The sequence below is a fragment of the Mustela nigripes genome, chromosome 14 (assembly GCF_022355385.1).
Source record: "Mustela nigripes isolate SB6536 chromosome 14, MUSNIG.SB6536, whole genome shotgun sequence".
Classification (NCBI taxonomy): Eukaryota; Metazoa; Chordata; class Mammalia; order Carnivora; family Mustelidae; genus Mustela; species Mustela nigripes.
The window spans coordinates 93707683-93734268 of NC_081570.1; the positions used below are offsets into that span (position 1 = coordinate 93707683).

Consider the following 26586-nt stretch of genomic DNA (forward strand, 5'->3'; position numbering starts at 1 on the left):
TGCCTCAGGCTCCACACTCAGCAGGGAGGCTGCTTGGGATTCTCTCCCTCTCCCCCTGCTCACTCTCTATCCCACTCTCTCAAATATATAATCTTTCAAAAAAATCCTTAAAGAAAGGAATATAGGGCACCTGGGTGGCTCAGTGGGTTAAGCCTCTGTCTTCGGCTCAGGTCATGGTCTCAGGGTCCTGGGATCGAGTCCTACATGGGGCTCTCTGCTCAGCAGGGAGCCTGCTTCCCCCTCTCTCTCTGCTTGCCTCTCTGCCTACTTGTGATCTCTGTCAAATAAATAAATAAAATCTTAAAAAAACAAAACAAAACAAGGAATCCCCAGGATGATGTTGACAGAATATCCTGAGTATACAGCTATGCAGTATGCTCAGAGAACTGGTCCAGACTGGAGCAGGTGAGAAGGCTCAAAGATTTTTTAAGAATCTTTTTTTAAAGATTTATTTATTTATTTGAGAGAGAAAGAGAGAGTGTGCACATGCAAGAAGGAGGAGGTGCAGAGGGAGAGAATCTCAAGCAGACTCTGAATGCAAAGCCTGACTTGGGGCTTGATCCCACCACCCTGAGATCATGACCTGAGCTGAAATCAAGAGATGGATGCTTAACTAATTGAGCCACCCAGGCACCCCTATTTAAAAATCTTTAATAGGATATTTAATGTGCCTGGATGTTTTGAGAAGATATATATTACCTAGAGAGACTTTAGGGATGATTTTATGATATGCATATATTAAATTAAACAAATTTAAAAAAAAAGAATTCTCCACTCTCAGGAAAAAACTGTGGAGAAATGGAAAAATGGCTCAGCTGTGAGCAGCATTTACATAGTCATACTGATATAAATGTTGACTAATGATCTCACAAGATTATGATATATATGATATAGAATGGGTTGCCTTACCACCACCCCGGAAGGAAATTGTGTGTGTGTGTGTGGGGGGGTGTCTGTTTCTCTATGTGTGTCACTAGGGGCAGAAATCATCATTCTCCTGTCTGTGGATAATGCCTAAGCAAAACAAAACAAAATATGTGAGTCTGTGCTAGAAATACAGAAGTAAATGCCAAGAAAATTATCAGCGGAAAGACTTCAAAGTGCTGCCTCAAGGAAGTTGAAGGTAAAGGGGGCAGTCCTCAGGGATTGCTGTTTTTGTTACGGAGTTTATATAATCATTTTATCTTTCGACTCTAAAACTACATACAGGTATGCCTTAAGAATAAAATTTTTAATCCGAAAATATTATCAGAGAATTTAATGTGGCACTTAGTTGCTCTCTAGTTGATTTATGTACTGTATATTGCTCTTTTGTCTCCAACTGAACAGAGCAGGACAGTATTCATACCTACTTTCAAATTATATCTAGCAGAGTTGCTCTCAACTGTGGGCCCATTTTACCATGTCTAAAGGACATCTGTCTGGAGGGCAAAGTCTGGAGACATTTTTAGTTGTCACAGCTGGAAATGTGAGTGCTAATGGCATCTAATGGTAGAGGACAGAGATTCTGCTGAACATTCTACCTTGTACAGGATAGTCCCCGAACAAAGAATTATGTGGTCAAAAATGTTAGTAGTCCCTGGGTACTATAATTATTTTGTGGATGAATCATTATCATATTACGAGGATAAATTCTCAACCTGTTCAATTCGGCCTCCAACTTAAATAACTTCCTAAGCATCCCTCCAAGAAAGAGTTCATACTTTCAAGACAGTCTACTTTATAAAATATATCAAAATCAAGATTCTTTTTTTAACATTTACCCCCAGATGTTTCGGTATTACAGTTTTGCCCAAATTTCATCCTGCCCCTTGGTGGAGATGAGGAAAACGAAGGGAGGGAGAGAACATTTGAACTGATTCTATGCAGTACTTTTTTAAGAACAACTCATAGTGACCAATAATCAGATGCTCCGTATAATACGGTAATTTTGATACTGCCACAGATCATCCTTCCTTCCCCCAAAAAACCTACTAAGGCAATTTTTTCCACTTTTGCTGGCTGTATCTCACCCATGCCATCCATACAGCACCTCCAACGATAATTTCTACTTCTCAGCCATTCTTAGTCATTTCTCTAGCTCCTTTCATACTGCTGAATACTTAAGGTTATCAAATTGCTTTTTCACTGGCAACTCTAAGTTGTCAAGGCAACAACCAGGTTGTTTAAATACCAAAGAGCCTGAATTTTCACACAGGTTAAGTCACATCTATTAAGGGCCACATGGCTATTTCTATCTTAGTCCAACAGAGGGCTAGAGATCGGATGCTATCTAATTATCTTTAAGCAATCTGGAAATCACTAGCAGTAGGGAGCTTAAAAGAGAAACCCTAAAAACCTGAGGATTATTCTTGGTTTGCACATCTGGGTGGGAATGTTGTCTTTAGAGGCTCAAAATAAATGCTACAGCTTGGAATTATGATGGTTTCGTATTTCACAGTACTGTATGGTTTCAATATAGGGCAAACATGATCAGAAACAGGGACAGGCACTTGTAGCTGGCCCACCATTTTCTGTCCCACCATCTATCATAGTGCATCCACTTTTATTTCTATGTCTTCAACTAATCGAAATCTCTTTTGCCCTTTTCCAGACTCTCATACAACCATACACACTTTCTAAAACAGGTAACTTAGAGAGAAACACAGTAGCTCTCTTCAATTATGCAAGGAACTGTCTTTGGAGGTTTCAACATTCTGTATGGTTCAAGGGCAAGACTAGGGCAAAATGAAGGAAACTTCAGGAAGCTAGACTCTTCATTCAATACAAGGGTAAATTTCTTAACCATTATGAACTGTTTTCTAACAGAATGAGCCATCTTGTGTTTAAATGTTCTATCACCAGGACTCTACAAATAGAGACTATTTGGGGATGCAAAGTGATTGAAGCACAGGGTAAAGGGCTGGACTAGACACCTGCTAGATATCAGAATCACTGATGGAGTCCTTAAAAATACTGATGCTGGACCTTACCCTGGACAATCTGTATCAGAATTTAGATTATCCATAATTCAACAAAGGCACATCCCATGTGATAACTAACTTTAAGTATAGATAGCTTACTTACTAATTTTCTTAACACTGGTTGGAACTATTTGATTTTGTTACTAGACAACAAGACACATCTTTTATTTAGTCCTAAAAGTGCCCCATATAAATCCACTCTACTAATAAGAACACAGGTGATCAAAGGATTTGTTCAAAGTATCTCCCAGGACCTAACTCTAGACTTCTATACTCTTCTCTTTATAGCCAAGAAGATTATGAACACAAGCATGTGTCTCAGCCCCACTGAGAAAAAGCTACATAATTATGAAGCAGTTACCTGTTCAAAAGGTTTTAGGGATGAGATGGAAATTGCTATTAAAATGGTTAGTAGGGGGGCGCCTGGGTGGCTCAGTGGATTAAGCCGCTGCCTTCGGCTCAGGTCATGATCTCAGGGTCTTGGGATCGAGTCCCGCATCGGGCTCTCTGCTCAGCAGGGAGCCTGCTTCCCTCTCTCTCTCTCTCTGGCTGCCTCTCTGTCTACTTGTGATTTCTCTCTGTCAAATAAATAAATCTTTAAAAAAAAAAAAAAAAATGGTTAGTAGGGGTGCCAGGGTGGCTCAGGTCATGATCTCAGGGTCCTGGGATCAAGCCCCATTGTAGGGCTCCCTATTCAGTGGGGAGTCTGCTCCTCCCTCTTCCTCTGCCCTTCCCCCACCTTGTGTGTGTGCTCTCTCTTTAATAAATAAACAAAATCTTTTTAAAATCAAAAATAAAATCATTAGTATTTGGTTAGAGGGAGATAATGTTTTCTAAAAAAATACCTAAAACACATTTATTCCAAATGTTCTGCCAGCAAAGCATTAGGTTGCCATGAATTTTCAAAAACTTGCCACTTGATACTATACCTTGATAGCTTCAATGGCATATTCCACTTGAAATAATCTTCCTTCAGGAGAAAAAGTATTCACGCCCCTATAATTTAAAAAAGGATTAAAAATTGTCAGAAAAAATAAGCATAGACATATGAAACTCAAATTCCTTGACATCTACCTCAAATGGTTAAAGATGTGCATATTGTCATTATTTTCCTTTGCCCACAACAAACTGTAGCTATTTTTTTGTACATTAACAGCTTTTCTTTCTTTCTTTTTTTTTAAAGATTTTATTTATTTATTTGACAGAGAGAGATCACAAGTAGGCAGAGAGGCAGGCAGAGAGAGAGGAGGAAGCAGGCTCCCTGCTGAGCAGAGAGCAGTGGCTTAACCCACTGAGCCACCCAGGCGCCCAACATTAACAGCTTTTCAAGAAAATGGAACCTATGTATGGAATACTTCTGTCCTACTTCAGAGACTTCAAACTGGTCAAATGAGAACAGGTGACCTTCTGCCTCAACCCTGAATCAATCTGCAATTCCTTCAGCAAATTCATGCCCCAAAACTACCAGGCAATTCCCAAGAAAATAAGCATTTATCCTTACCTCTTCCCATTACATACATTTGCTGTTAATATCTTACTTTTTAGTAAAAGTCAGTTGTAGGTACATTTCCCTATTTATTTGTATGAATCAGGATTGGTATCTTAACAGACTGAGATCCGTGCAGTTACTAAAGCCTAAGCTAGTTTATTTATTCCATACATATTTATACCAATTATATGCCAGATTTCTTTTTTCTCCCAAACACTTCCCCACCTTTTTTCGTTCTATCCTTTTGGAAATCACGATGCAGAAGAGGCATCAGCCATGGTCTTAGCTATAAAAGTTTTCAGCACACATGGATACTACAAAAATACTTGAATAAATGAATTGAAAGAGTTATGATCCTTGGTTTATGGAATTTGGATTTTATAACATGTGATATGATATATAATACAGCATTTTCAAATTTGTTTTAGCAAAAACTTTCTTTAAAATATTTATATATGTCCCCAAATATAAAACAGGTAATAATTTAAGTTGACATTTACTGGATATCTACTACATGCCTGGCATTGTTATAAACCTCTAAATGACTTAACTTATTTAATACTCAAAATAATCCTATGAAGTAGCATTTTAAGATAGATACTATCTCACAATTGAGACATGGAGGTTAAGTAATTTGCTCAAAGTCACTCAGCATATAAAGAAGCAGAGGTAGGGGCGCCTGGGTAGCTCAATGGGTTAAGCCTCTGCCTTCTGCTCAAGTCATGATCTCAAGGTCCTGGGATCGAGCTCTATGCTCAGCGGGGAGCCTGCTTTCCTCCTCCCTCCCTCCCCCTGCCTGTTGCTCTGCCTACTTGTGATCTCAGTCAAATAAATAAATAAAAATCTTAAAAGGGGGGGGCAGCGCCTGGGTGGCTCAGTGGGTTAAAGCCTCTGCCTTCAGCTCAGGTCATGGTCCCAGGGTCCTGGGATCGAGCCCTGCAAAGGGCTCTCTGCTCCGCAGGGAGCCTGCTTCCTCCCCTCTCTCTCTGCTTGCCTCTCTGCCTACTTGCAATCTCTCTGTCAAATAAATAAATAAATAAATAAAGCTTTAAAAAAAAAAAAGAAGAAGCAGAAGTGGACTGAGAATTTAGGCAATGTGACTAGAGTCCAAGCTTTTAACTATTCCACTATACTGCCTCTGGGAATTATTAGCCTGGGTTAAATTAGAAGGTAAAGGAGAATCCCACAATCCCAGCATCCCCCTTGCCCCAGAAGTCATTTAAAAAGTCCAGAACTCGGGGCGCCAGAACTCTTAAAATGCTACTTCATAGGATTATTTTGAGTATTAAATAAGTTAAGTCAATTTTGCCAAGTTATCTGCCTTTGGCTCAGGTCACGATCCCAGGGTCCTGGCATCTGGCCCCACATGGGGCTCCAGAGCCTGCTTCCCCCTCTTCCCTCTGCCTGACGCTCCCCCTGCCTGTGCTCTCTCTCCATCAAATGAATAAATAAAATCTTTAAAAAAAAAAAAAAGAGTTATGAACTGTAAAGAACAACTTTTTTTTTTTTTTAATTTATTTTTTAGAGAGAGAAAGAGAGCATGAGCAGAGGGAGGACCAAAGGGAGAGGGAGAAGAAAGGAACAAGCAGACTCCTCCATGTTGAGAGGAAGAACTGACTCAGGACTCAATCCCAGAGCCCTGAGATGATGACCTGAGCCTGGTCAGATGCTTAATTAAATGAGCCACCCTGGCGCCACAGGAACAATTTTTAAAAATCACTGAGTGAAAAGTGAGGACAGAAGACCTGGAATTAAGTTTTAGTTCTACAACTAGCTTTAACTCAAATGAAAAACCAAAACCAAAACCTATGCTGGCCCTGTCAGAGGTTAATACTGAATTGCATGGAGTAGGAAAGAACTTTGTAATGTGTAAAGTACTATGCAAATACAGTATTTTCACTCCAATTCAAGCACTTCATTCTAGTGAGGTATTACTACATCCTAACATGCACTCCGCTCTTGGCCCTCTACTCAAACTTTACTGTTTCCCGGAGTTATTTCATTTACACTAAGCACCAACTACTTTCAAATCTCTATTACTAGTTTGGACACTTCCCTGGCTAATTTAAATGCCTCCTAAGCATTTTTACCTGGATATCCTATTAGCACTGAATGCTCACCAACCTGAATTATCTCTTTAAATCTAGCCATCCTTGCAAAATCAGTTCCATCTCCTGCCATTCCTATTTCATTTTTATTTTAAAACATCTCCAATCTCCCAGTTTCCCTAGCTAGAAAGTTCTGAATGATCTGACTCATTTCTTCCCATCTCCTATATTAACAATATGCCAAGTTACATCAATTCCTCCCACATAGTAACTCAACACTCTTCTTTCATTCTCAACGCCCTCATTACCTTTCACCTATTACAATAGCCTTCTAACTGGTATTGACTCACTCTTTCCTCTATTCCAGTCAGATAATCTCTGCAAAACACAATTATGATTCTGTAACTTCTTAAAGTGAAAATAGTAGCACATGGTTGTGGAAAGAGTAAGACCCAAACTCCTTAACCACACATAAAAAACGTAGCACATGGTTGCCGAAAGAGTAAGACCCAAACTCCTTAACCACACATAAAAAAACATTCAATATCTAGCATCAACCTGTTTTTTCCATAGTTCACCATTCCCATGCATACATCATATATGCCGTACAGAACAGAATTTTCCCAAACGTGCAGTGCTTTCCCATTGCCCCTCCTTTGTTCATCCTACATTCTTGGCCTCAAAACTATGGACTCTCACAGTCTATATTTATTAAAATCTTACTCTTTCTCAAGACTCACTGTAAATATCAGCTCCTTTTTAAAGTTTTCAATGATCCCTAATATTGAATGCAATCTCCCTCAACAGAACTTAGTACTTGATTTGAATTTCTCTAATGACATGAATACACTTCTGACTCACACTAGTTATTTTTGTAAACAGTTCTTTAAGACAGTCTCCCATACAAGAGCAAGGATCTTGATAATGTTCACTGATGTATGGCCAACAACTAGAAAACAGCGCCTTGTATACAGCAAGCATTCAAGTGTATCAGATAAGTGAATGTAAAAAAGCTGTGCTTTAGGCGTTCTTGGGACGATACAAAAATGAGTAACACAAAGCAGTCCTTGAAGATGCTAAGGATCACAAAACCTTAATAAAGGCCTTTTGATAAAAGCAATTTTTATCATACACACCCTAACTCAAAATTCTATTACCCAAAGACGATTCTTCTTCTTCTTCTTTTTTTTTTTAAAGATTTTATTTATTTATTTGACAGAGAGATAGATCACAAGTAGGCAGAGAGAGGGGGAAGCAGGCTCACTGCTGAGCAGAGAGCCCAATGCGGGACTGGATCCCAGGACCCTGAGATCATGACCTGAAACAAATGCAGAGGCTTTAACCCACTGAGCCACCCAGGTGCCCCAAAGATGATTCTTCTTAATACTTGGGAAGATTAATACTAATAGTTATTTTATACGACAGTAGGAAAAGTTGTCAGTTTTAAAACTTCACATATGGGGAGCCTGGATGGCTCAGTTAGGCATCTGCCTTCAGCTCAAGTCATGATCCCACGGTCTTGGGATCCAGTTCCACATCGGGCTCTCTGTTTGTCAGGAAGCCTGCTTCTCCCCCTCCCTCTGCCTGCTGCTCTGCCTACTTGTGCTCTCTCTCTGTCAAATAATAAAATCTTTAAAAAATAAATAAAACTTGACATGTAAATTATAAAAGTCAGTAAAAAGGTGAAAAGAAAAGAAATGGTAGTTCCAAGCGATAAAACTTTTGACAGGATCAAAGTATACTTTGACAAAGAAATGCAGCTTCTAAGCACCTAGGAGGAAAGAAAAATCTGCCTTTCCTAGCTTAAAACACAAACACAAAACTTTTATAATTTTTTAAAAAATATTTTATTTATTTACTTGACAGAGAGAAATTGAGCACAAGCAGGAAAAAGAGGGAGGGAGAAGCAGGCTCCCCGCTGAGCAAGAAGCCCGATGTGGTGCTCTCCTGGGATCCTGACCCCAGCGGAAAGCAGTCGATTAACTAACAGCCATCCAGGAGCCCCAAAACTTTTATAGTTATGTAAAAACCTAACTGACCAAAGCAGAAACTGAAAGTAAAAATGCCTACGGCATAAATATGTACAATTTAGTATTACGCAGCATTCCCAACCCCTGAAAAGTGTGTTTAAAAAAAAAAAATCTCAGAACCTTAATTTCGAAACAGATCTGGCCTTAACACACACAAACTAACTTGCTACAAGCTTCTTAAAGAATGAGAAAAGCTAGTGGAATCACCGTGATGAGGAAACTTCTGAGAACCACTCTGAATTCCAGTTCCTGTAAAATCAGACTCCACATTCTACCTGTGCAAAACTGAGAATGTCTTGGCGCTTCTGCAAAAAGTATACATCCCAGCATGCCTTCCTCCATCTCAATCAAAGAATAGGCTGCTCTATTTCCACGACTAAGAAACGGAAAACGAGGTTGTTACCCTAAAGGAAAGGGGAGCTGAAATTATGAAAACCATTAAAGAATCTCCAGTTGCTTTTTCTTCCAGGCAACACGCTCACATTTTCTAAAAAAGCAGTCATAACGCCTCACGAAATGATGAACAGGGGAGAGGGTGACCCCTGGACTTCTCCGGGTTAAAGGTCGGAGTCCCGGCCCCCTCAGACTTCTTCCCCAAGCACAAAGCGGAGCTTCTCGCTTCCGCACCGAGACACCGAGTCAGGACCCAGCAGTGACGCAGCGGTAGGACCTGGCGAGCGTCTAGCTTGGAGATTCACTGCGGGCAGCTAGGGAGGGCAAGAGATCCCCAGGCCCGGCCAGACTCGGGATCCTGAGGCGCCCCATGACACGGCAGAACCCAGGTCGGGACCGGGCCCCAGTCCTGGCCACCCACAACCCCGACACCATTTCCCCCAAACGCACAGACCTGTCGTACTCAGACCGAGTGAGGAACATGGCGAGGGAAGGAGAGGGCTGCAGCGGCTACGCGGGGTTTTCGAGGGCCAACACGAGTCCACCAACACCCAACTCGCCCACACCACCTCGGAATCGAGGCCCGGCTCCCAATTGCGCGTGCGCCCGCGACCCCTTCAGCCCGCCCTCCTGTACCTGTCTCCTATTGGTTGGTCTTAGTTCCCGCCGAGGTGATTGGGCTAACGTGCCTCCCCGCCAGGCTCCGGTTGGTTTCAGGGAAGGCGGGACGAGAAGTGTCCTTCCGCTTTAAATCGCGGGTCGTTGCTAGGGGCGCTTGGAGCCGGAGGTTTGTGGGGACAGTTTTTATCCGGGGAGTGTGAACCGCCCTAAGACTGGCAATCGAAGACCTTGTACGGAGAGTTGGGTGCCTGAACTCTGGTTTGATAGGCTCCTTGCTGGCTCCAGTAATCCGCACCAGAGTACGTTGGGCTCGTTTTTCTCCGCGCTATGTACTCGCCCACCCTTGCGCGGGATTCCGGGCTCTTCCGGCTCTGGCGCGGTCTTCAAGGCTCTGGGTGGAGGGCTCCAGGACTCGCCGTCGGTGGTGATGCGACGCGCTACAGTGGGTGTGAGCGCGCGCTGTGGGCGAGTCCATTCGCTTCTGACTAGCTTGCCTATCGCGTGGTCCGTTTGAGGAAAGTTGGTGCGTTTTAGTCAGGGAAGAAGTCTGCAAGTTGCCGCCTGGTCAAGGTAATTTTACCAGCGCTTCCTTCTACTCCTTACCCTCCCCGCTCCTCCCCGCGCCCTTCCCGGTACTGGTTTTAGATCTGCTCACGCAGAGCCTTGGATCCGGGATTCGTACGGCTCACTGCTTTTTCTGTTATTCATGGAGAATTTAGCTCACGGTGCCGCCTTTTTGTGCTTCGTGCTCCCTGCTTCCCTTCCCTAAAGGTAGGAGAGCAACTTCATAGTTTCAGAGAAAGGCTATAAATGTACTATCTGTTCGGGAAAGATAGCCTAGTTAAGCCATTTGATGGGCAGTGTATGACTGACTGAAAGGGAAACGCCAGGGTTCCATTCCAGCCAATGTGATGCCACTGGTCAAGTCTTAACTTCTCCAGGCGGCTCTGTATCTCTCAAGAAAAGTTCGTATTTGGTCCTAGTTAGGTTTGTGAATGACGAAAGCAGTTCAGTCGTGGGGGGGATGTAGAAATATTCCTTTCGGGTATTGAGATTTGTTTTTCCCATCATTTATGTCCTACGTTCCTAAATTCAGCAGGAATATCGTTTTGTGGTCCCTAGCCAATCAGATGTTTGACACTAAAGAAACCGAGAAGCTCCAGGTAGCAATCCTCGGGAATGTTAGATTTCTGAGAAAAGAACAGTATTCTTTAGGTTTCCGGTCTACTAATGTGGCCTTTCTGCTGAAAAATGCCAGTTAAGGGGCGCCCGCGTGGTTCAGTGGGTTAAAGCCTCTGCCTTCGGCTCAAGTCCTGATCTCAGGGTCCTGGTATCCAGCCCTGCATCAGGTGCCCTGCTCAGCAGGGAGCCTGCTTCCCCCTTTATCTCTGCCTGCTGCTCTGCCTACTTGTGATCTCTCGCTCTGTCGAAAAAAAAAAAAAAGAAAAGAAAAGAAAAAGAAAAAATGCCAGTTAAATTCATTGTTCCTGCTCTTTCAAAGTTATTTTGAAATTAATGTATAGTAACTGTATACCTACGTAGGTATTACATGTAAGCCTGTGTAGCTACTTGAGCATAATAATATTTTCTGAACACTCAGGGATGCAAGGTGCTCTGCAGCCCCGACTAATACCAGGTATGGCGGTGAATGTCTCACGAAATCACTTGAAGTGGAATCTCCTCTGGGTAAATGTGTTTGTGCCCCATTTATCATAAATGAAGGGGAGCTGGTAGCTGATGGTGGTTAATAAGGGAAATCTTAACTTTCTCCCAAGAAAATAGATTGTCATGGCATTAAAAATCCGGCACCTAGTATATAATTTCTTCCCCATCATCAATTCAATAAATGTTTCATTAAAAAGTTGAACCAGGTGTCCCTCTGACAAAAATGACGAAAGGAGCCACAGAAGACAAAAGAGAAATGAATGTAGTAAAACATGAGAGAATGAGCTACATTCAGAAATAGAGAAAGGTATCTAAAACGTACTGGGGAGCTAGGCACATTGGTCCTGGAGCAAAATGAACTGTGGCAGAATAGTGCCGGATGGACTGGAGATAGTAACCAAGTGAAGAAATCAGTAAGAACTGGTCCCTAAACTGAATTCTTTACATTCCTGAAATTGCCTGATTCATAAATGTTTCTGACTATACATAAACTAGAAAATACTACTCTAAAAAAGATACCTGAATGTGTGTGTGTGTGACTTATAAAGAGAAATGACAGAGGGTCAGGAATTGTTTAGAAAACTAAAATCATTAAAGAAAGCACCTTGTACTTTGGTGGCAGCAAAAGCAGGAAACTGGCATCTGGGGAGCTACTGTGAGACTACAGACACAAGCTTAAAATAATTTTACAAGCCCAATGCTATCTCTTTGAAATAAATGAAATGAGACATTAGCTACTTTAAAGTAATTGAGAAGAAACAAAATGTGCTATATACCTAGAACAGAATATTATTTTAGCCTTAAAAAGGAATGAAATTCTGACACATGCTACAACTAGGATGGAGATTGAAGACATTATGCTAAGCGAAATAAGCCAGACATGAAAGGACAAATATTATATTATTCTACTTATATAAGGTATTGAGAATAGTCAAATTCATTAGAGACAGAAAATAGACTAGTGGTTACGGGGGACAGGAGAGGAAGGGGCAGAGGAATTATTGTTTAATAGGTACAGAACTTCAGCGCAGGATGATGAGAAAGTTCTGAGGATGGATTGTGTGTGATGGTTGCACAATAGTGTGAATGAACTTGATGTCACTGAACTGTGCAGTTAAACATAGTAAAAATGGTAAATTTTATGTGTATTTTACTGTAATAAAAATGACGTTTTTTAAAAGGACAGTAATTGAAATGTGAGTTCTTTGAGGAACAGTACCATGTCTTACTCAGCCTAGCACATTGCACATAGTAGAGGCTCTAGAATGTTTGTTGAGTAAATAAACAATTACTGATCAATTGCAGTAAACATACTAGTTGTATAGAGATTGATATATGTGTCAGTTGGGGAATTAGAATAAATAAAGAAAATTCAGTATTTCAAATTGCCACTCGTAAAATTTAACACTAATATTTCCTTTCTTTCTTTTTTTTTTTTTAATTTCCTAGGTGGAGTTTGGTTGGTTGGTTTGGGTTTTTTTTATAAACTTGACAAAAGTTTGTTGGTCACAACTTTTTTAGGTGACATACTGAGAGATGAGAAGGACTGTTTCTTCCTGGACAAATGCAGATCACTTGGACATTAGTTAAAGTTCTGCAAATGGTGGAGAAAAGGAACAGTCCTTTAAAAAAAAAAAAACTAAAAAAATTTTTTAAAAAGAGTTCCGCATTCACCCACAAAATGAGAGTTCTCAAATATCTTGGTACTTTTTTGCACATTTTTTCAAAGAAAGAAAAATGACCCCCTAATTGAAAGCTGCTGTAAGCATCTTAAGAGATGAAACACAGAGGTCTTAATATATTACAATTAAGTACCAATAGATTAGAAGCCTTGTCATTCCACTGCAAGTAAATGAAATAGTTTGATAAAGTTAATACCCCAACAAATATTGAAAATACTCAGATTTGTTAATGATTGTCCTGCATTATTACCTTGTGTCAGACATTCCTGGGTGCATGGCAAAAAATATACTTATGTGGAGAATTTTGTAAGTGATTTCAAATCAATCTATAATCCAGGTCCCTTTGCTCTTTCTAGATATCATGTTCCCTAAATCCATCTATCTACTTTTATCTCTAGTAGCTATAATTTGTTATTTATATAAAGAGACATTTTAGATTTGGCTGCTTCACCTTATGATTTTTTTTTATAGTCATTACAAAATGAAGTCATTTATTCTATTCCTTATATGAAGCTTTAAAATAAGCAAATATTTTTCACCAAGGATATTGAGAGATTCAACTAGCTTGTTTTTTTGCAGGCCTCTTAAGAAATACTAATTGGCTAGTCCTGGCCTACCTGACTGAGCATGGCAGGGGTACTAATACAGCTTCATTGTTGGACTATTTGGGACTCATCTGATGGGCAGCAATGGCTTGTGGCATACTAGCTGAAATTCTTAGAACTGTGCTGCAGTTTGAGACACTGCCTACTCAGTCCTTTCTTTTTACTCTCCTTCAGAACTCTATCACAGTTTACACACTTTCCCACCTTCTCTTCCCTCCCCTTTTGTCTTTCATAGACATTTTTTCTAAGAAATCTTCTGCATGTCATTGTCGGCCAAATTGTGTTCTCCCCAAAGTTCATATGTTGAAACCCTAACCACCCAATAACTCAGAATGTGACTGTATTTGAAAATACATCCTTTAAAGAGGCTGTGAAGTTAAAATGAAACCCTTTGGGTGAACCCTAGTCCAGTCTGACTGGTATCCTTATGAGAAGAGGAAACTGTACTCACAGAGATACTCGGGGTGTGGTGCAGAGGAAGGGCTATGTGAGGACACAGCAAGAGCATGGCCATCTGTAAGCCAAGGGATAGGCCTCAGAAGAAGCCAAACCTGTTCATCTCTTGATTTTGGACTTCTAGGCTCTCCAGAACTGTAAGAAATAAATTTCTGTTGTTTAAGGTACCTAGTCCTTGATAGTTTGTTATGGCAGCCCTAACTAATACACATGCCAGATCCCACCTTGCAACTGCTCAGAGGATCCAAACTAACACAAGTGGTGCCAGGAAAGGTTCAAAACACAAAAACAACAACTAAAAAGGTTCAAAACACAAAAACAACAACTAAAAAACCCAAAACAAAAACAAAAGCTAGATAATAAAATGAGGGTTCAGGACCAGTTCGCTCACTAGCTGGTGGGCAGAGAGAATATTATCCTGAGTAGTATTGGGGCATGGGTAGTCCCAGCACAAGGTGGTGACCCAGCTGCTAAAGATTTCATCAGCAGTGACCTGGGAAAGCATCCCAATGGAGGAGAAAGAGAAGAATACAATTTCAGGCATTTGAAATATATAGGGGTGGGGGTGGGCAGTACCTTCGTGGACAGTGGAGTTGGCTGGTCACTGCTAAGTTGTATTAACACTCAGGAGGGATAAGGAAAAAGCAAAGGTCCCCCTTGGTTACTGACCAAGTATGAGAGACAGAGGACCTCTTTTAGTAATTTACAAAGAGGATTTTATTTCCTGTTGTGGAAGAGCTGAAACAGCTATGCCACAGACTCAGGACACGTTAGAAGCACAAGAGTCCCAGAGACATTAAAATGTGTGGCCAAAGCAGGTTAGGGCCCTGGTTGTGGAAACCTGAAACAAGGTATGGGACATCTGTATGTACAACTGTAAGGATGTTAGCTCTGCAGACCCTCGTGAACTTTCAAAGCTTGCAGAGATGGGCTACCTCTACATAGTAAGAACTAGTAATTCCCCAAGTTGAAAGACACTGCAGAGCCATTCCTTCTCCCCTGGCTGCCATGCTAATAACTAGAGTCAAATCCTAGCATAACCCAGCTGAAAACATGCCTGACCTGATAAAGGAGAAAAGAGATCATATACAAAGGAGCTGTAAGAATTAGCTAGCATACACAAAGAAGTCAGGGAAGTACCCTGCAATTGAGTTTTAAGGTTACTTGATAATGGGAGCTGGAATATTAGACATAGATAATCAAGAATTTATTGACTTAGGAGCACTTTCTTGAGTCAGGACTTAACACCCTGGCAAGAACTTCTAGGGATAAAACAACTCACTGTTGGGGTATCTTAGAAACCTAAAGAAAGTGATGGCCAATGCTGTGCAAAGTAGAAATGTTAGGGTTGCCCAGGCTTATATGGTAGAAGAATGAATTAAAAGACTGGGGGATGTGGACATGCTGGAATGGATATGTGTGAGGTCAGAAGTTCCATCAAAGGGTTATGTTTCACAGGAGAGCCCAGAAGATAACACAAGAAGGCCTGATAAGGGGCAACAGCACCAAGAAGTTCTCTGCAGTCCTGAGCTAATAATAGCAGTCACAGAGTTATGGTTCATTAATAACTGGGGAAAAAATTCCGCTTCCCCAATTAGTATAGGCCAGATGGTGACAATCACTAGAAACCAGGAGGCCACAATTATAAAGACCAGCAACATCTGACGAGTGGCAGCCAAACTCACAGGGAGTTGTGGAGATGGATGTAGAGCTTGACATCTGTAAGGGTGAAATAGATGAGAAGACTTTTAACATCTATAACCCCAAAGGGCCAAAATGGAAGAGCAGAATACTGAGGGTGATTCCACCCAAAAATCATTATCCCTTGCTCAGTGTCCAGATCTGAGCCACTTTTTAGATCTGGAAATCATTGACTTAGAGATGGCAGATCTTGCTTCAGTGCAGCAGGTATAAATGTAATGATTCCCCGGTCCTTTCCCAAAGATACCTGTAGCTATTTATTTTAGTGATTACACAGTGGGGAAGAGGAGTAACCAGAAAATTTGAGACTCAGGGCCTGAGTTGACAGTATCTTGAGACCCAAGCATTATCACGGTGTCTTGTTAGAATGGAGGCAATTGGGGACCGGTAGTAAATGGGGTTCTGAGTAAAGTCTAGCTTACAGTAAGTAGGTCATTGTGTCTGTGGACCCACCCAGTGGTCATTTCTCCAGTTCCTGAGTATATAATTGGAATTATATACCAATATAATTGGTATATAATATATACCAGTCACACCCAGTGACTGCAGTAATACCAATGTTAAATCCTTGACGTGTGTGAAGGGAGAGCTGTTAGTGGAAACATCTGAAAATGGCCTTCCACCCCGGCCAACATAGTAAATTAAAAAACAAAAATATCAATCCGAAGGGGTGTGGTGGAAATTAGTGCTACCATAAAAGACCTAAAGAATTGGGGGGAAATGAAAGATGGTCCCTGTCATATCTCCATTTAATTAGCCTGTGTGTCCCCTGCAGTAAGTAGGTAGATTGCAGAGAATGGCTGTAGACTACCATAGGCTTCAGCAGATAAGAACCCCAATGCACATGCTATGTTTGATATGGTCTTATTGCTGGAGCAGAGTAATAAGGCATCAGGACACGACGTGTGGCCAGTGTTTTATTCAATGAATTATCTTCCATTCTGATTAGGAGAGAGCATCAGAATGGATTCACATACATTTGGGACAGATAACTTTTCACTTACAGTATTGGTTAGCTCTGCCTTCTGTCATAATAAAGCCCAAAGAAATCTGATCCTCCTGGCCATCCCAGAGTAATCACTTTGACCCACTGCATCAGTGACATCGTGCTGCTCAGATGGCACAAGCAAGGGGTGGCTTGTGTGCTGAAGGCATTGGTAAGACCCATGCTCCAGAGAGTAGAAGAAAAATGCTTTAAAGATTCAAGGGCTGGCCACTTTAGTTATGTTTTTAAGGGTCAGCAGGTCAGAAGTTTATCAGTATAGCCCTCCAAAGTCAAAGACAAATTGTTACATCTTACATCCCCTACCACAAAGAAGAATGCACAGGGCTTGGTATGTCTATGTTCTGGAGCAGTACATACCACACTTAGGAATACTACTATAGCCCATTTACCAGGTGACAGTGAAGGTTTTCCAGCCTTGGAGCCCAGAGCAGGTAAACTTCAGGCTATAATACAAGCATCTGTGCCGTGTATTTCTGTAAAATCTTGGAGGTGTTACAGTGGGAAAAGAAGTTTGGAGCTTGTGATAGTTAATTTTATGTCAACTTGACAGGGCCATGGGGTACCCAGGTATTTGGTCAAACATTATTCTGGGTATGTTTGTGGGTGTGTTTCTGGATCAGATAAATACTGGATTGATAGAATGAGTAAAGCAGATTGCCATTCTTAATGTAAGCGGGCCTCATTCAATCAATTAAAGATGTGAATAGAACAAAAAGACTGACTAAGAACTCCTTCAGGCTTGGACTGAAATATCAGCTCTTCGTCGATCTTGAACCTGCCAACTTTTCATACTGGAACTTAAATCATTGGCCCTCCTAGTTCTCAGGCCTTTGGTTCAGACTGGAACTACACATCAGCTCACCTGGGTCTCCAGCTTGATTACTGCAGATCTTGGGACCTGCCTCCATAATCATGTGAGTCAATTCCTTATTATAACTCAATTGCTATAGCTATCTATTCTATATCTATACTTACACCTTCATCTATATAACTATAATGGTTTTGTTTCTCTGGAGATCCCTGGCTAATAAAGATCTTGACACCAGCAGGGGAATACAGCTGAAACAAAAAACTAAAAATGTGGAAACAGGTTTGAAACTGGGTAATGGGTGGAGTTGGAAGAGTTTTAAAGTACATAGAATACGGACCTTAAGGACAATTCTGGTGAAATATCAGATAGAAATAAGGAACATGTTACTGAAAACTGGAGGACAGGTGAACCTTGTTTTAAAATGGCAAAGAACGTTGCTGAACTGTGTTCTAGTGTTTCATGGAAGGTAGAATTTGAGCAATGAAATTGAATATTTAGCTGAGGAGATTTCTAAGCAAAATATTGAAGGAGGGGCTTGGTTCCTCCTGACTGCTTATTGTAAAATGCAAAAGGAGAGAGGTGAATTGAAGAAGCAGTTGTTAAGGAAAAAGGAACCAGAACTTGATGATTTAGAAAATTCTCAGCCTATCCATATTGCAAAAAATAAAAAAGCATGTTTTAAAGAGAACACCAATGGCACAACTAGATTATCACTTGATAGAGCTTATGGGATTACATGAGCAGAAACAGAGCCAATTGGAACTGAAGGGGATGGAGACGAGACCAAATGAAGGAAGGCTGTTGGGCTTACTGAATTTGACAGGACAGAATTATAGAGCTGTTTGGCTGCGGGCATGCACTCTTCTGCAAAAAGAGGGAGAAATGACCCTGAAAGTTATTGAGAGGGCCTCTGCCTCAGTTTCAACAGCCTTGAGAGTGGGACTACCCAGCAGAACCCTAGGGATGATGCTGCTGCCAACTGTACCTGGACGGCAGAGCATTGAACCAAGGAGGGTTCAATGGAATCTAATGGAATTGTTGCCTTGCTAAATTTTGAACTTGCTTGGGACCATCACCCCTTCCTTCTTATCCTTTTTGAAATGAGAATGTGTATCATATGCCTGTCTCACTGTGGTATTTTGAGAGCACATAACTTGTCTGATTTCACAGATTCACAGCTGCCTCAGGATGAATCAATCATACTTCCAATCTCACTATATCTGACTTAGATGATATTCAGATGAGTCGATGTTGGAATGAATTAAGAGCTTTGGGGCTTTTGGGATGGAATGAATGTATTTTGCATGCAGTAATGACACGAATTTTAGAGGGGCATGGGTGGGATGTTATGGATTAAATGTCCCCCCATTCATATGTTGAAGCCCTAACCCCACATGTGATGATAAAGAGACAACAGAGAGCTCTCCCTCTCTCTCTGTCCTATAAGGACACAGTGAGAAGGTGTATCAGTCTACGAGTCAGGAAAAGAGCTTTCACCAGATCCTGATCGTGCTGGCATCCTGATCTCAGACCTCTGGCCTCCAGAACTGTGAGAAAGTAATTTTTTCTTGTTTCAGTCATCCAGTCTATGGTATTTTGTTATGGCACCCAAGCTGACAAAGACAGAGCTTATAGTAAGCCCTAGTGAGAAAATCACAGTATAGTCCTTAGGACTCTGGAGCAAGGCCATGCCATCCACAACAGAGAATTATACACATTTTAAGAACCAGCTACTAGCGAGAACTAGATACTGAGCCTTGGTGGAGACAGAACACTTAACCATAGTATACCAAGTAACCATGTGTCCAGAACCACTTGTTATGGACTGAATTCTGTTGGTTCAGATGGACCCAGCAGCATCTGTTATAAGATGGAAATGGTACATATGGGATGGAGATCAAGCACAATTGGGGCACTTGTAAGATGCATGCTCAGGTAGCCCAGATCCCCATGTAACCCACCACAGCTGCACCAACGCCATGAACAGCTGAAGGAAGAAGGGTAAAGCCTAAGTTTGGTTTATAGATGAGTCAGCTTAGTATGTGGGAGCAAACCAAAATTAGATAGTGGCTGCATTATAGTCACATTCCTGAGAGTCTTTGAAAAACAGCAAAGAGTGAAAATCTTCCCAGTTGGTAGAGTTACAAGGATCATCCTTGATCATCTGCTTTGTGTATAAGGAGAAGCAGACTAAAGTAAGAATGTATATAGATTGTTGGGCAAGGTGTCAGTTGCCTGGTAGGGAACCTAGTAGAGGACCTGGAAGGAAAAGGACTAGAAGATCAAAGATAAGGAGATCTGGAATAGAGTCATATGGATAAATATACAGGAGTTGGCATGAAGTGTGAAGATTTTTTTTATCAAATCTTGCATCTACCAGGGAAGAGGCACTAAGCAATCAAGTAGACAAAATGAATCATCCATTTGTCATTACCAGTCTTAATCATTGGCCACCTTGGAACCAGCATGATTGTGTGATAGGTACTGTTATCCCTCTCTCAGATTTTCATGTTGAATTTCTAACTCCCAGTACCTTAAAATGTGACCTTATTTGGAAATAGGGTTGCTGCAGATGTAATTCGTTAAAATGACATCATACAGGACTTCAAAGTGCAGCAGTCATAGCTTCTAGTTCAAAGGGACCCTTGTGTCTCTTAATAGAAGTGCAGTCCTTTCATCGACCAGTATCACAGCCCTATAGATCCCAGATTATGACAAATGTGGATATGCGTCTAGTGGATCATTGATAGTAAAAGTAAATGGGGCCGTTCCTGCATCCATTCCTTGGTTACTGGGCCCATGTATTTTTCCTACTGGGGTCATAAAGAACTTTGATTTAAGGTCATACCGAAGTATTGTGGTCCTCTAATTCAAGTACGTTCTCATAAGCAGACAGCCATGTGAAGACAGACACACACAGAGAGAATGCCATGTGAAGATAAAAACAGATCAGGGGTGCCTGGGTGGCTCAGTTGGTTGAGCGACTGCCTTCGGCTCAGGTCATGATCCTGGACTTCCAGGATCGAGTCCCACATCGGGCTCCCAGCTCTTTGGGGAGTCTGCTTCTCCCTCTGACCTTCTCCTCTCATGCTCTCTCTCACTCATTCTCTCTCAAATAAATAAATAAAATATTTAAAAAACAACAATAACAACAATAACCGAGATCAGGGTGATGTAGTAGAAGCCAAAGAATGCCAAAGATTGCCAGCAAACCACCAGAAGCTAGGGTAGAGATTTTCTTTCACAGCCCTCAAAAGGAACCAAGCCTGCTGACACCTTGAGCTCAGTCTTCTAGCTTCCAGAACTGTAAGACCATAAGTATCTGCTGTTTAAATCACCAAATGTGTGGCACTTTGTTAAGACACCCCTACGAAACTAATACAGGCACATAAATGGAGTGGCCATAGTGGCAGGGATGGAGACTATGTACAGGTCCCAAAAGCATGGACTCCAAATTTCCAAGGCTGATAGCTATTGATGTCTTAATGTCCAACCTGTCAGCAACAGAGACCAATGCTGAACCCCTAATATGGCACCGTTACTCAAGGAGACCGACTGGCTAGTTGGTGACAGGTTGACTACATTGGGTCCCTTCCATCTTGGAGGAGCCAGTGGTTCATTTTTACAGAGATGGATAGCTATTCTGGGTATGGGTTTTTCTTTCCACCAACAGGTCCTTACCCAATAGTACTATATTAGGCCTATGGAATGGCTGATCTACAAACAGAATCCTGTGTAACATAGCATCCAACCAGGGCCCCATGCTTCATGGCAAAAGAGGGGTAAGAGTGTACCCATTTCCATGGGATCGGTTCCACTGGTCATCCATTACCATCCAGAAAAAGCTGACCTTATAGAGAGCTAGAATGACTTTCTAAAGGCACAGGTAAAGAGCCACTCAAGGGAAATATTCTGGAAAAATTGTGTATTATTTAGGATGTGTCATACACATTAAATCAAATGGCCTCAATTGCTGTAGTCCACCACACTAACCTTCCTATTCTATCTTTCCCTTCAGGAAGAGTGGCCATGTGGGAACCATGGAAGAGCTTCTCCCCAAACCTGAATGGAGAAATAATGATTTTTTTTTTTAAGATTTTATTTATCCATTTGACAGAGAGAGTACAAGCCATGAACAGCTTGTACAGGCAGAGGGAGAGAGAGAAGCAGGCTCTCTGCTGAGCAAGGAGCCTGATGCGGAACTGGATCCCAGGACCCTGGGATCATGACCCGAGCCAAAGGCAGACGCTTAACCAACTGAGACACCCATGCACCCCAAGAAATGATTTTTTTTTTTTTTAAGATTTATTTATTTATTTATTTATCTGAAGAGTGCAAGCAGGGGGAGGGATGAGGCCAGAGGAAGAGAGAGAGAAATTCTCAAGCAGACTTCCCATTGGATGCGGAATGCAGGGCCCTACACTCGATCCTAGGACCCTGAGATCATGACCTAAGCTGAAATCAAGAGTCGACCACTTAACCGACTGAGTCACTACGGCGCTCCTTGAATGAAGAAATAGATCTTTGGAGCAAAGGAGTTGAATTGTGATTCTGAAAATGGGCCACTGGATTCCCTTTTATGCAAAACAGTTAATTGTGGCCCCAACTACTGACCTGGATCCACCAATATGTTCACAACTGAGGCCATTCTCACAACTCATTCTTAGCTAAAGACTGAGCATCATGGGCTGGTATATCAGGCTCATTCCTTTCAGACTTGGGATTCCACTAATGTGCCGCTTTGGCTATAGAACTACCCACAGGATTTAGAGCTCACAGGGAAATTTAGAGAAAGAAACAGCAAATTTATGCAAAGGAAGCTTAAAAAGGAAATAAAGATAAAATCAGAAATCAATAAACTAGAAAGCAGATATAGAAGAGCCAATGCTCATTAATCAACAGTCAACAAAGCCAAAACGTATTAATCTTCAAAAGGACTAAAAAGATAATCAACTCCTAGCAAGACCAATCAAGGAAGAGTGCAAAAAGCACATTACCAATATCAGCAATAAAAAGGGGATCATTAGTACAGGCCCCATAGACAATAAAAATGAGGATATTATAAGCAACTTTTTTTAAAAGATTTTATTTATTTATTTGACAGAGAGAGAGATCACAAGTAGGCAGAGAGGCAGGCAGAGGGGAAGGGGAAAGCAGGCCCCTCGCAGAGCAGAGAGCCCGATGCAGGGTTGGATCCCAGGATCCTGGGACCATGACCTGATCCGAAAGCAGAGACTTAACCCACTGAGTCACCCAGGTGCCCCATAAACAACTTTTTACCAATAAATTTGACAATGTGGATTAAATGGAAAATTTTCTTGAGAACTAAAACTAAACAATAATAAATAGAAAATTCTGTATTTTATATTTTAAAGAAATTGAATTCATAATTTAAAATCTTTCTACAAAGAAAACTCCAGATGGCTTCACTGGTGAATTCTTTCCAACATGTATATTTCTTTTAGAAAGTCATAAAATGCGTATTGACACTTTCTAATGCTTACATATTACACATTCTATTCATGGATTAACTTCCCCCTGCTTCATGCATCATTTATTTAGCACCTACTATGTGTTATGTTAAGAGTTGTACATAAAAAGATGAATAAAGTTTTTGGCAGAGGGAAACTTCAGGCTGATGGAAGACTACATATAATCTAAATGCAGTGAAATAAATGCTAATAAAGATTTGCATAAAGTGCTATGAGAGATGGGTATGAATCCAGGGGAGGGAAGGCTTTCCAGGCTTGAGAGATGGAACAATGTGCCATGTACTATGAGCATAAAAATAGCTGGCAAGGGGCACCTGGGTGTCTCAGTTGTTTAGTGTCTGCCTTAGGCTCAGGTCATGATCCCCGGGTCCTGGGATTGAATTCCGTGTCGGGCTCCCTGCTCAGCGCAGAGCCCGTTTCTCCCTCTCCCACTCCTGCTTGTGCTCATGTTCCCGCTCTTGCTGTCTTTCTCTGTCAAATAACATCTTTAAAAAAAAAAAATAGCTTGTAAATAAGAGGACATTCCTTCTCAGTATTCCTTAATGGGTCTTCTCCCCTTCTTCCCTTAAATTTGTTGGTACCTCTGGGTTCTGTCTTTGGCTTCCGTTTTTCACTCTCCCCAAACAACTTACTCACTCTGACATTTGTCCCTTTCATATATGTTAATCATTTCAAAATTATATCTCCAGTCTCTACTTCTTTCTTGATCTCTATGCGTAAATATCCAAGTGTCTAGAGAACTCACCTGCTCAAGAACTTTGACCTGCACTTATTTTCCCCTCTCTCCTACATCACCATTTTTCTCTCCCTTCTTAAAAAAACAAAACTTCTCCCTTGATAGCATGTCTGTTCCACTACTGCATTATTTCTCTGTTCCCTTTATATGGTGGTACTTCTCTCTCTCTTTCTCTTTCTTTCTTTCTTTCCTTCTTTTGAGCTATCAACTGTATCTTAACCTTTATGAGACAGAAAATGTTTTATGAGCCTTTTATCCCTATCACTCTTCTGAGACTTCTCTTATCACCAGTAACCTTCGTATTGCCAAATCCAGTTCTCAACTTACTTGACCCAAGAGTAGCTTGGCCAGTTGATCATTTCCTCTTTCTTGAAAAACTGTCATTACCTGGCTTTCATCCTCTACTGATTTACTTCTCATCTCATTAGCCACTCCTTAATTTCTTTGTTGGCTCGTCTTTCTCTTAACCTTTAAGTATTGGAGTATTCTAGTTTCATCCTTGGACTTCCATTCAGTTTTTGCTTAAATTCATCATAGCAAATCTTAACTAATTCTATCATCTTAAATGTCATCTATATGCTAATGATTCTGAAAATTATATCTGAGGGCTCAGCCTCTCCCCTCAATTCGAGACTCCTGTCTCTACTAGCTACTTGAACATCTAACAGTATTCCAAACTAAACATGTCTAAAGCAATTCTTGCATTTATCAAACCTAAGTCCCTTCACTCTTCTCCATCTCAGTAATTGGCTCTATGATTCATCCTGATGCTCAAGCCAGAAATGTTGGGATCATTGTTGATTCTTCTCTACCATCATTCAATTCATCAACATGTTACATCAGTTCTGCCTTCAAAACATATCCCAATTCTACCAGTTCTCACCACCTTGATCACTTCTACTCTAGCCCAAACCACCATCATCTTTCACCTAGATCCCTTCCTAACTGGCTACCTAGCTTCCACACTTCCCTCACAATAGTGTATTGGGAATGATCCTTTTACAGTGGAAGTTGGAATATGCCACTCCCCTGTTCAAAACCTTCCAGTGATTTTCATTACACTAAAATAAAATCCAGGGCGCCTGGGTGGCTCAGTCAGGTAAGCATCTAACTTCAGCTCAGGTCATGATCTCAGGGTCCTGGGATCAAGCCCCGCATCAGACTTCCTGCTAAGTGGGGAGTCTGCTTCTCCCTCTGCCCCTCCACCTGCTTGCGCTTGCTCTCTCTCTCTTTCTCATTAATAAATTTTAAAAAATCTTTAAAAAAAACAAAGTTCTTTCCATTATGTACGAGGCATTCATTATCTGATCTCTTGCTATATTCCAACTTTATCTTCTTCCACTCTCCCCTTTTTTTCTGCTTTAGCCATAGTAGTCTTTTTTTTTTTTTAAGATTTTATTTATTTATTTGACAGAAATCACAAGTAGATGGAGAGGCAGGCAGAGAGAGAGAGAGGGAACAGGCTCCCTGCTGAGCAGAGAGCCCGATGCGGGACTCGATCCCAGGACCCTGAGATCATGACCTGAGCCGAAGGCAGCGGCTTAACCCACTGAGCCACCCAGGTGCCCCAGCCATAGTAGTCTTATTATTGTTCTTCAAACATATCCCATCTCTGGACATTTGCACCTATAATTTTCTCTCCTTGAATAGTCTTTCTTCAAATATTCACATGGCTCATTTCTGTTCAAATATGACCTCCTTGTAAGGACTGCTCTATAACCTATTCTCACCTTCATTTGTTATGATTTTACTCTGCTCTATTTCCTTTCACAGCCTGTAATACTACAAGGGATCATATCATGTATGCATTTGTTTATTGGACATTATCTGTCTTCCATTCTAGAATGCAAACTTTGTACGGACAAGGAATTTACCTGTTTTGTTCAGTCACCAAGTCCTATCAATTCTACCTCTTAAATACATCTTCAACCCACCTTCCCTATTCCCACTACCTTTGCCTTTATTCAGTTGCCATCATCATTGGCTGGGACTATTATAGTATTCTCCTCCTCGACATTTTGCCTTCACCTTCATTTATCCAGGCCTTCTTCTCAAAGTGCTACCAATTTGATAGCACTATTCATGCCTGTCCATAAAACTCTTCATAAGGGACACACTCTGCATTTTGGACAAACTTCAAGCCCCTTAACACAGCATCCAAGGTGCCTTCTGCCACCTTCTTGCTATAACTCTCTAATAGTACCAAATTTCTTGTATCTCCTCATGTCCTTGTGTCTTTTTTGTTTTTTTGTTTTTGTTTTTGTTTTTGTTTTAAAGATTTATTTATTTATTTATTTGACAGAGATCACAGGTATAGGCAGAGAGGCAGGGGGGTTGTGGGGGAAGCAAGCTCCCTGCTGATCAAAGAGCCCGATGTAGGGCTGGATCTCAGGACCATGGGATCATGACCTGAGCTGAAGACAGAGGCTTTAACCCACTGAGCCACCCAGGTGCCCCCCTTTCTTGGTTCTTCTATTTAAGTGCCCTCTCTTAACTTTCAGAGATAGATAAATATTTCTTCCCTGTGGCCATACTTCTATTGCATTTATTGTAAAGCAGTGAATTTGTTTGCATATATGCATGTCTCTTATTAAACTGAACTTCTTAAAGGAAGAGAGGTGTTCCCAGGGTATAGCTCCTGTCACACAGTAAGAGATGTATGGAGGTGGGATTAGGGCATGGAGAATGTTGTAGAAGGAACCATGTGTATGAATACTCTGAGACATAAGAGAGCTTGGCATCTTCAGAGAAGAGAGAAAGCTAGTGTAACTGGCCCAGTGAATGAGGGCCTGTGACAGAAGAACAAGCTAGAAAGATTGTGGGAACCACATCATGCAAAGTCCCTGTTGGATATGGTAAGGATCTCAGACATTATCCTAAGAGAAATA

The 26586-nt window shown here is 41.2% G+C and overlaps 1 protein-coding gene and 1 long non-coding RNA gene across 3 annotated transcripts in view; one reads left to right on the top strand and one right to left on the bottom strand.

Annotated features, from left to right (window-relative positions):
* PSMA5 (proteasome 20S subunit alpha 5) overlaps positions 1–9532 on the bottom strand; it is a 25742-nt gene extending 16210 nt beyond the window's left edge. Inside the window, exons 1-2 of one of the 2 annotated variants that reach the window (XM_059375642.1) lie at positions 9378–9532; positions 3893–3959 (exon numbers count right to left, since the gene is read on the bottom strand). In XM_059375642.1, the coding sequence (XP_059231625.1) occupies positions 3893–3959; positions 9378–9406 (96 nt within the window). In that variant the 5' untranslated portion in view covers positions 9407–9532. The remainder of the gene's footprint in view (positions 1–3892; positions 3960–9377) is intronic. The other variant, XM_059375643.1, reaches the window with a different exon arrangement.
* Positions 9533–9564: 32 nt separating this feature from the next.
* On the top strand, positions 9565–23576 carry LOC132001253 (uncharacterized). Its single transcript, XR_009399566.1, has 3 exons — positions 9565–10114; positions 17397–17573; positions 21489–23576. It is a non-coding gene; the product is annotated as an uncharacterized LOC132001253 (long non-coding RNA).
* Positions 23577–26586: the final 3010 nt, after the last annotated feature.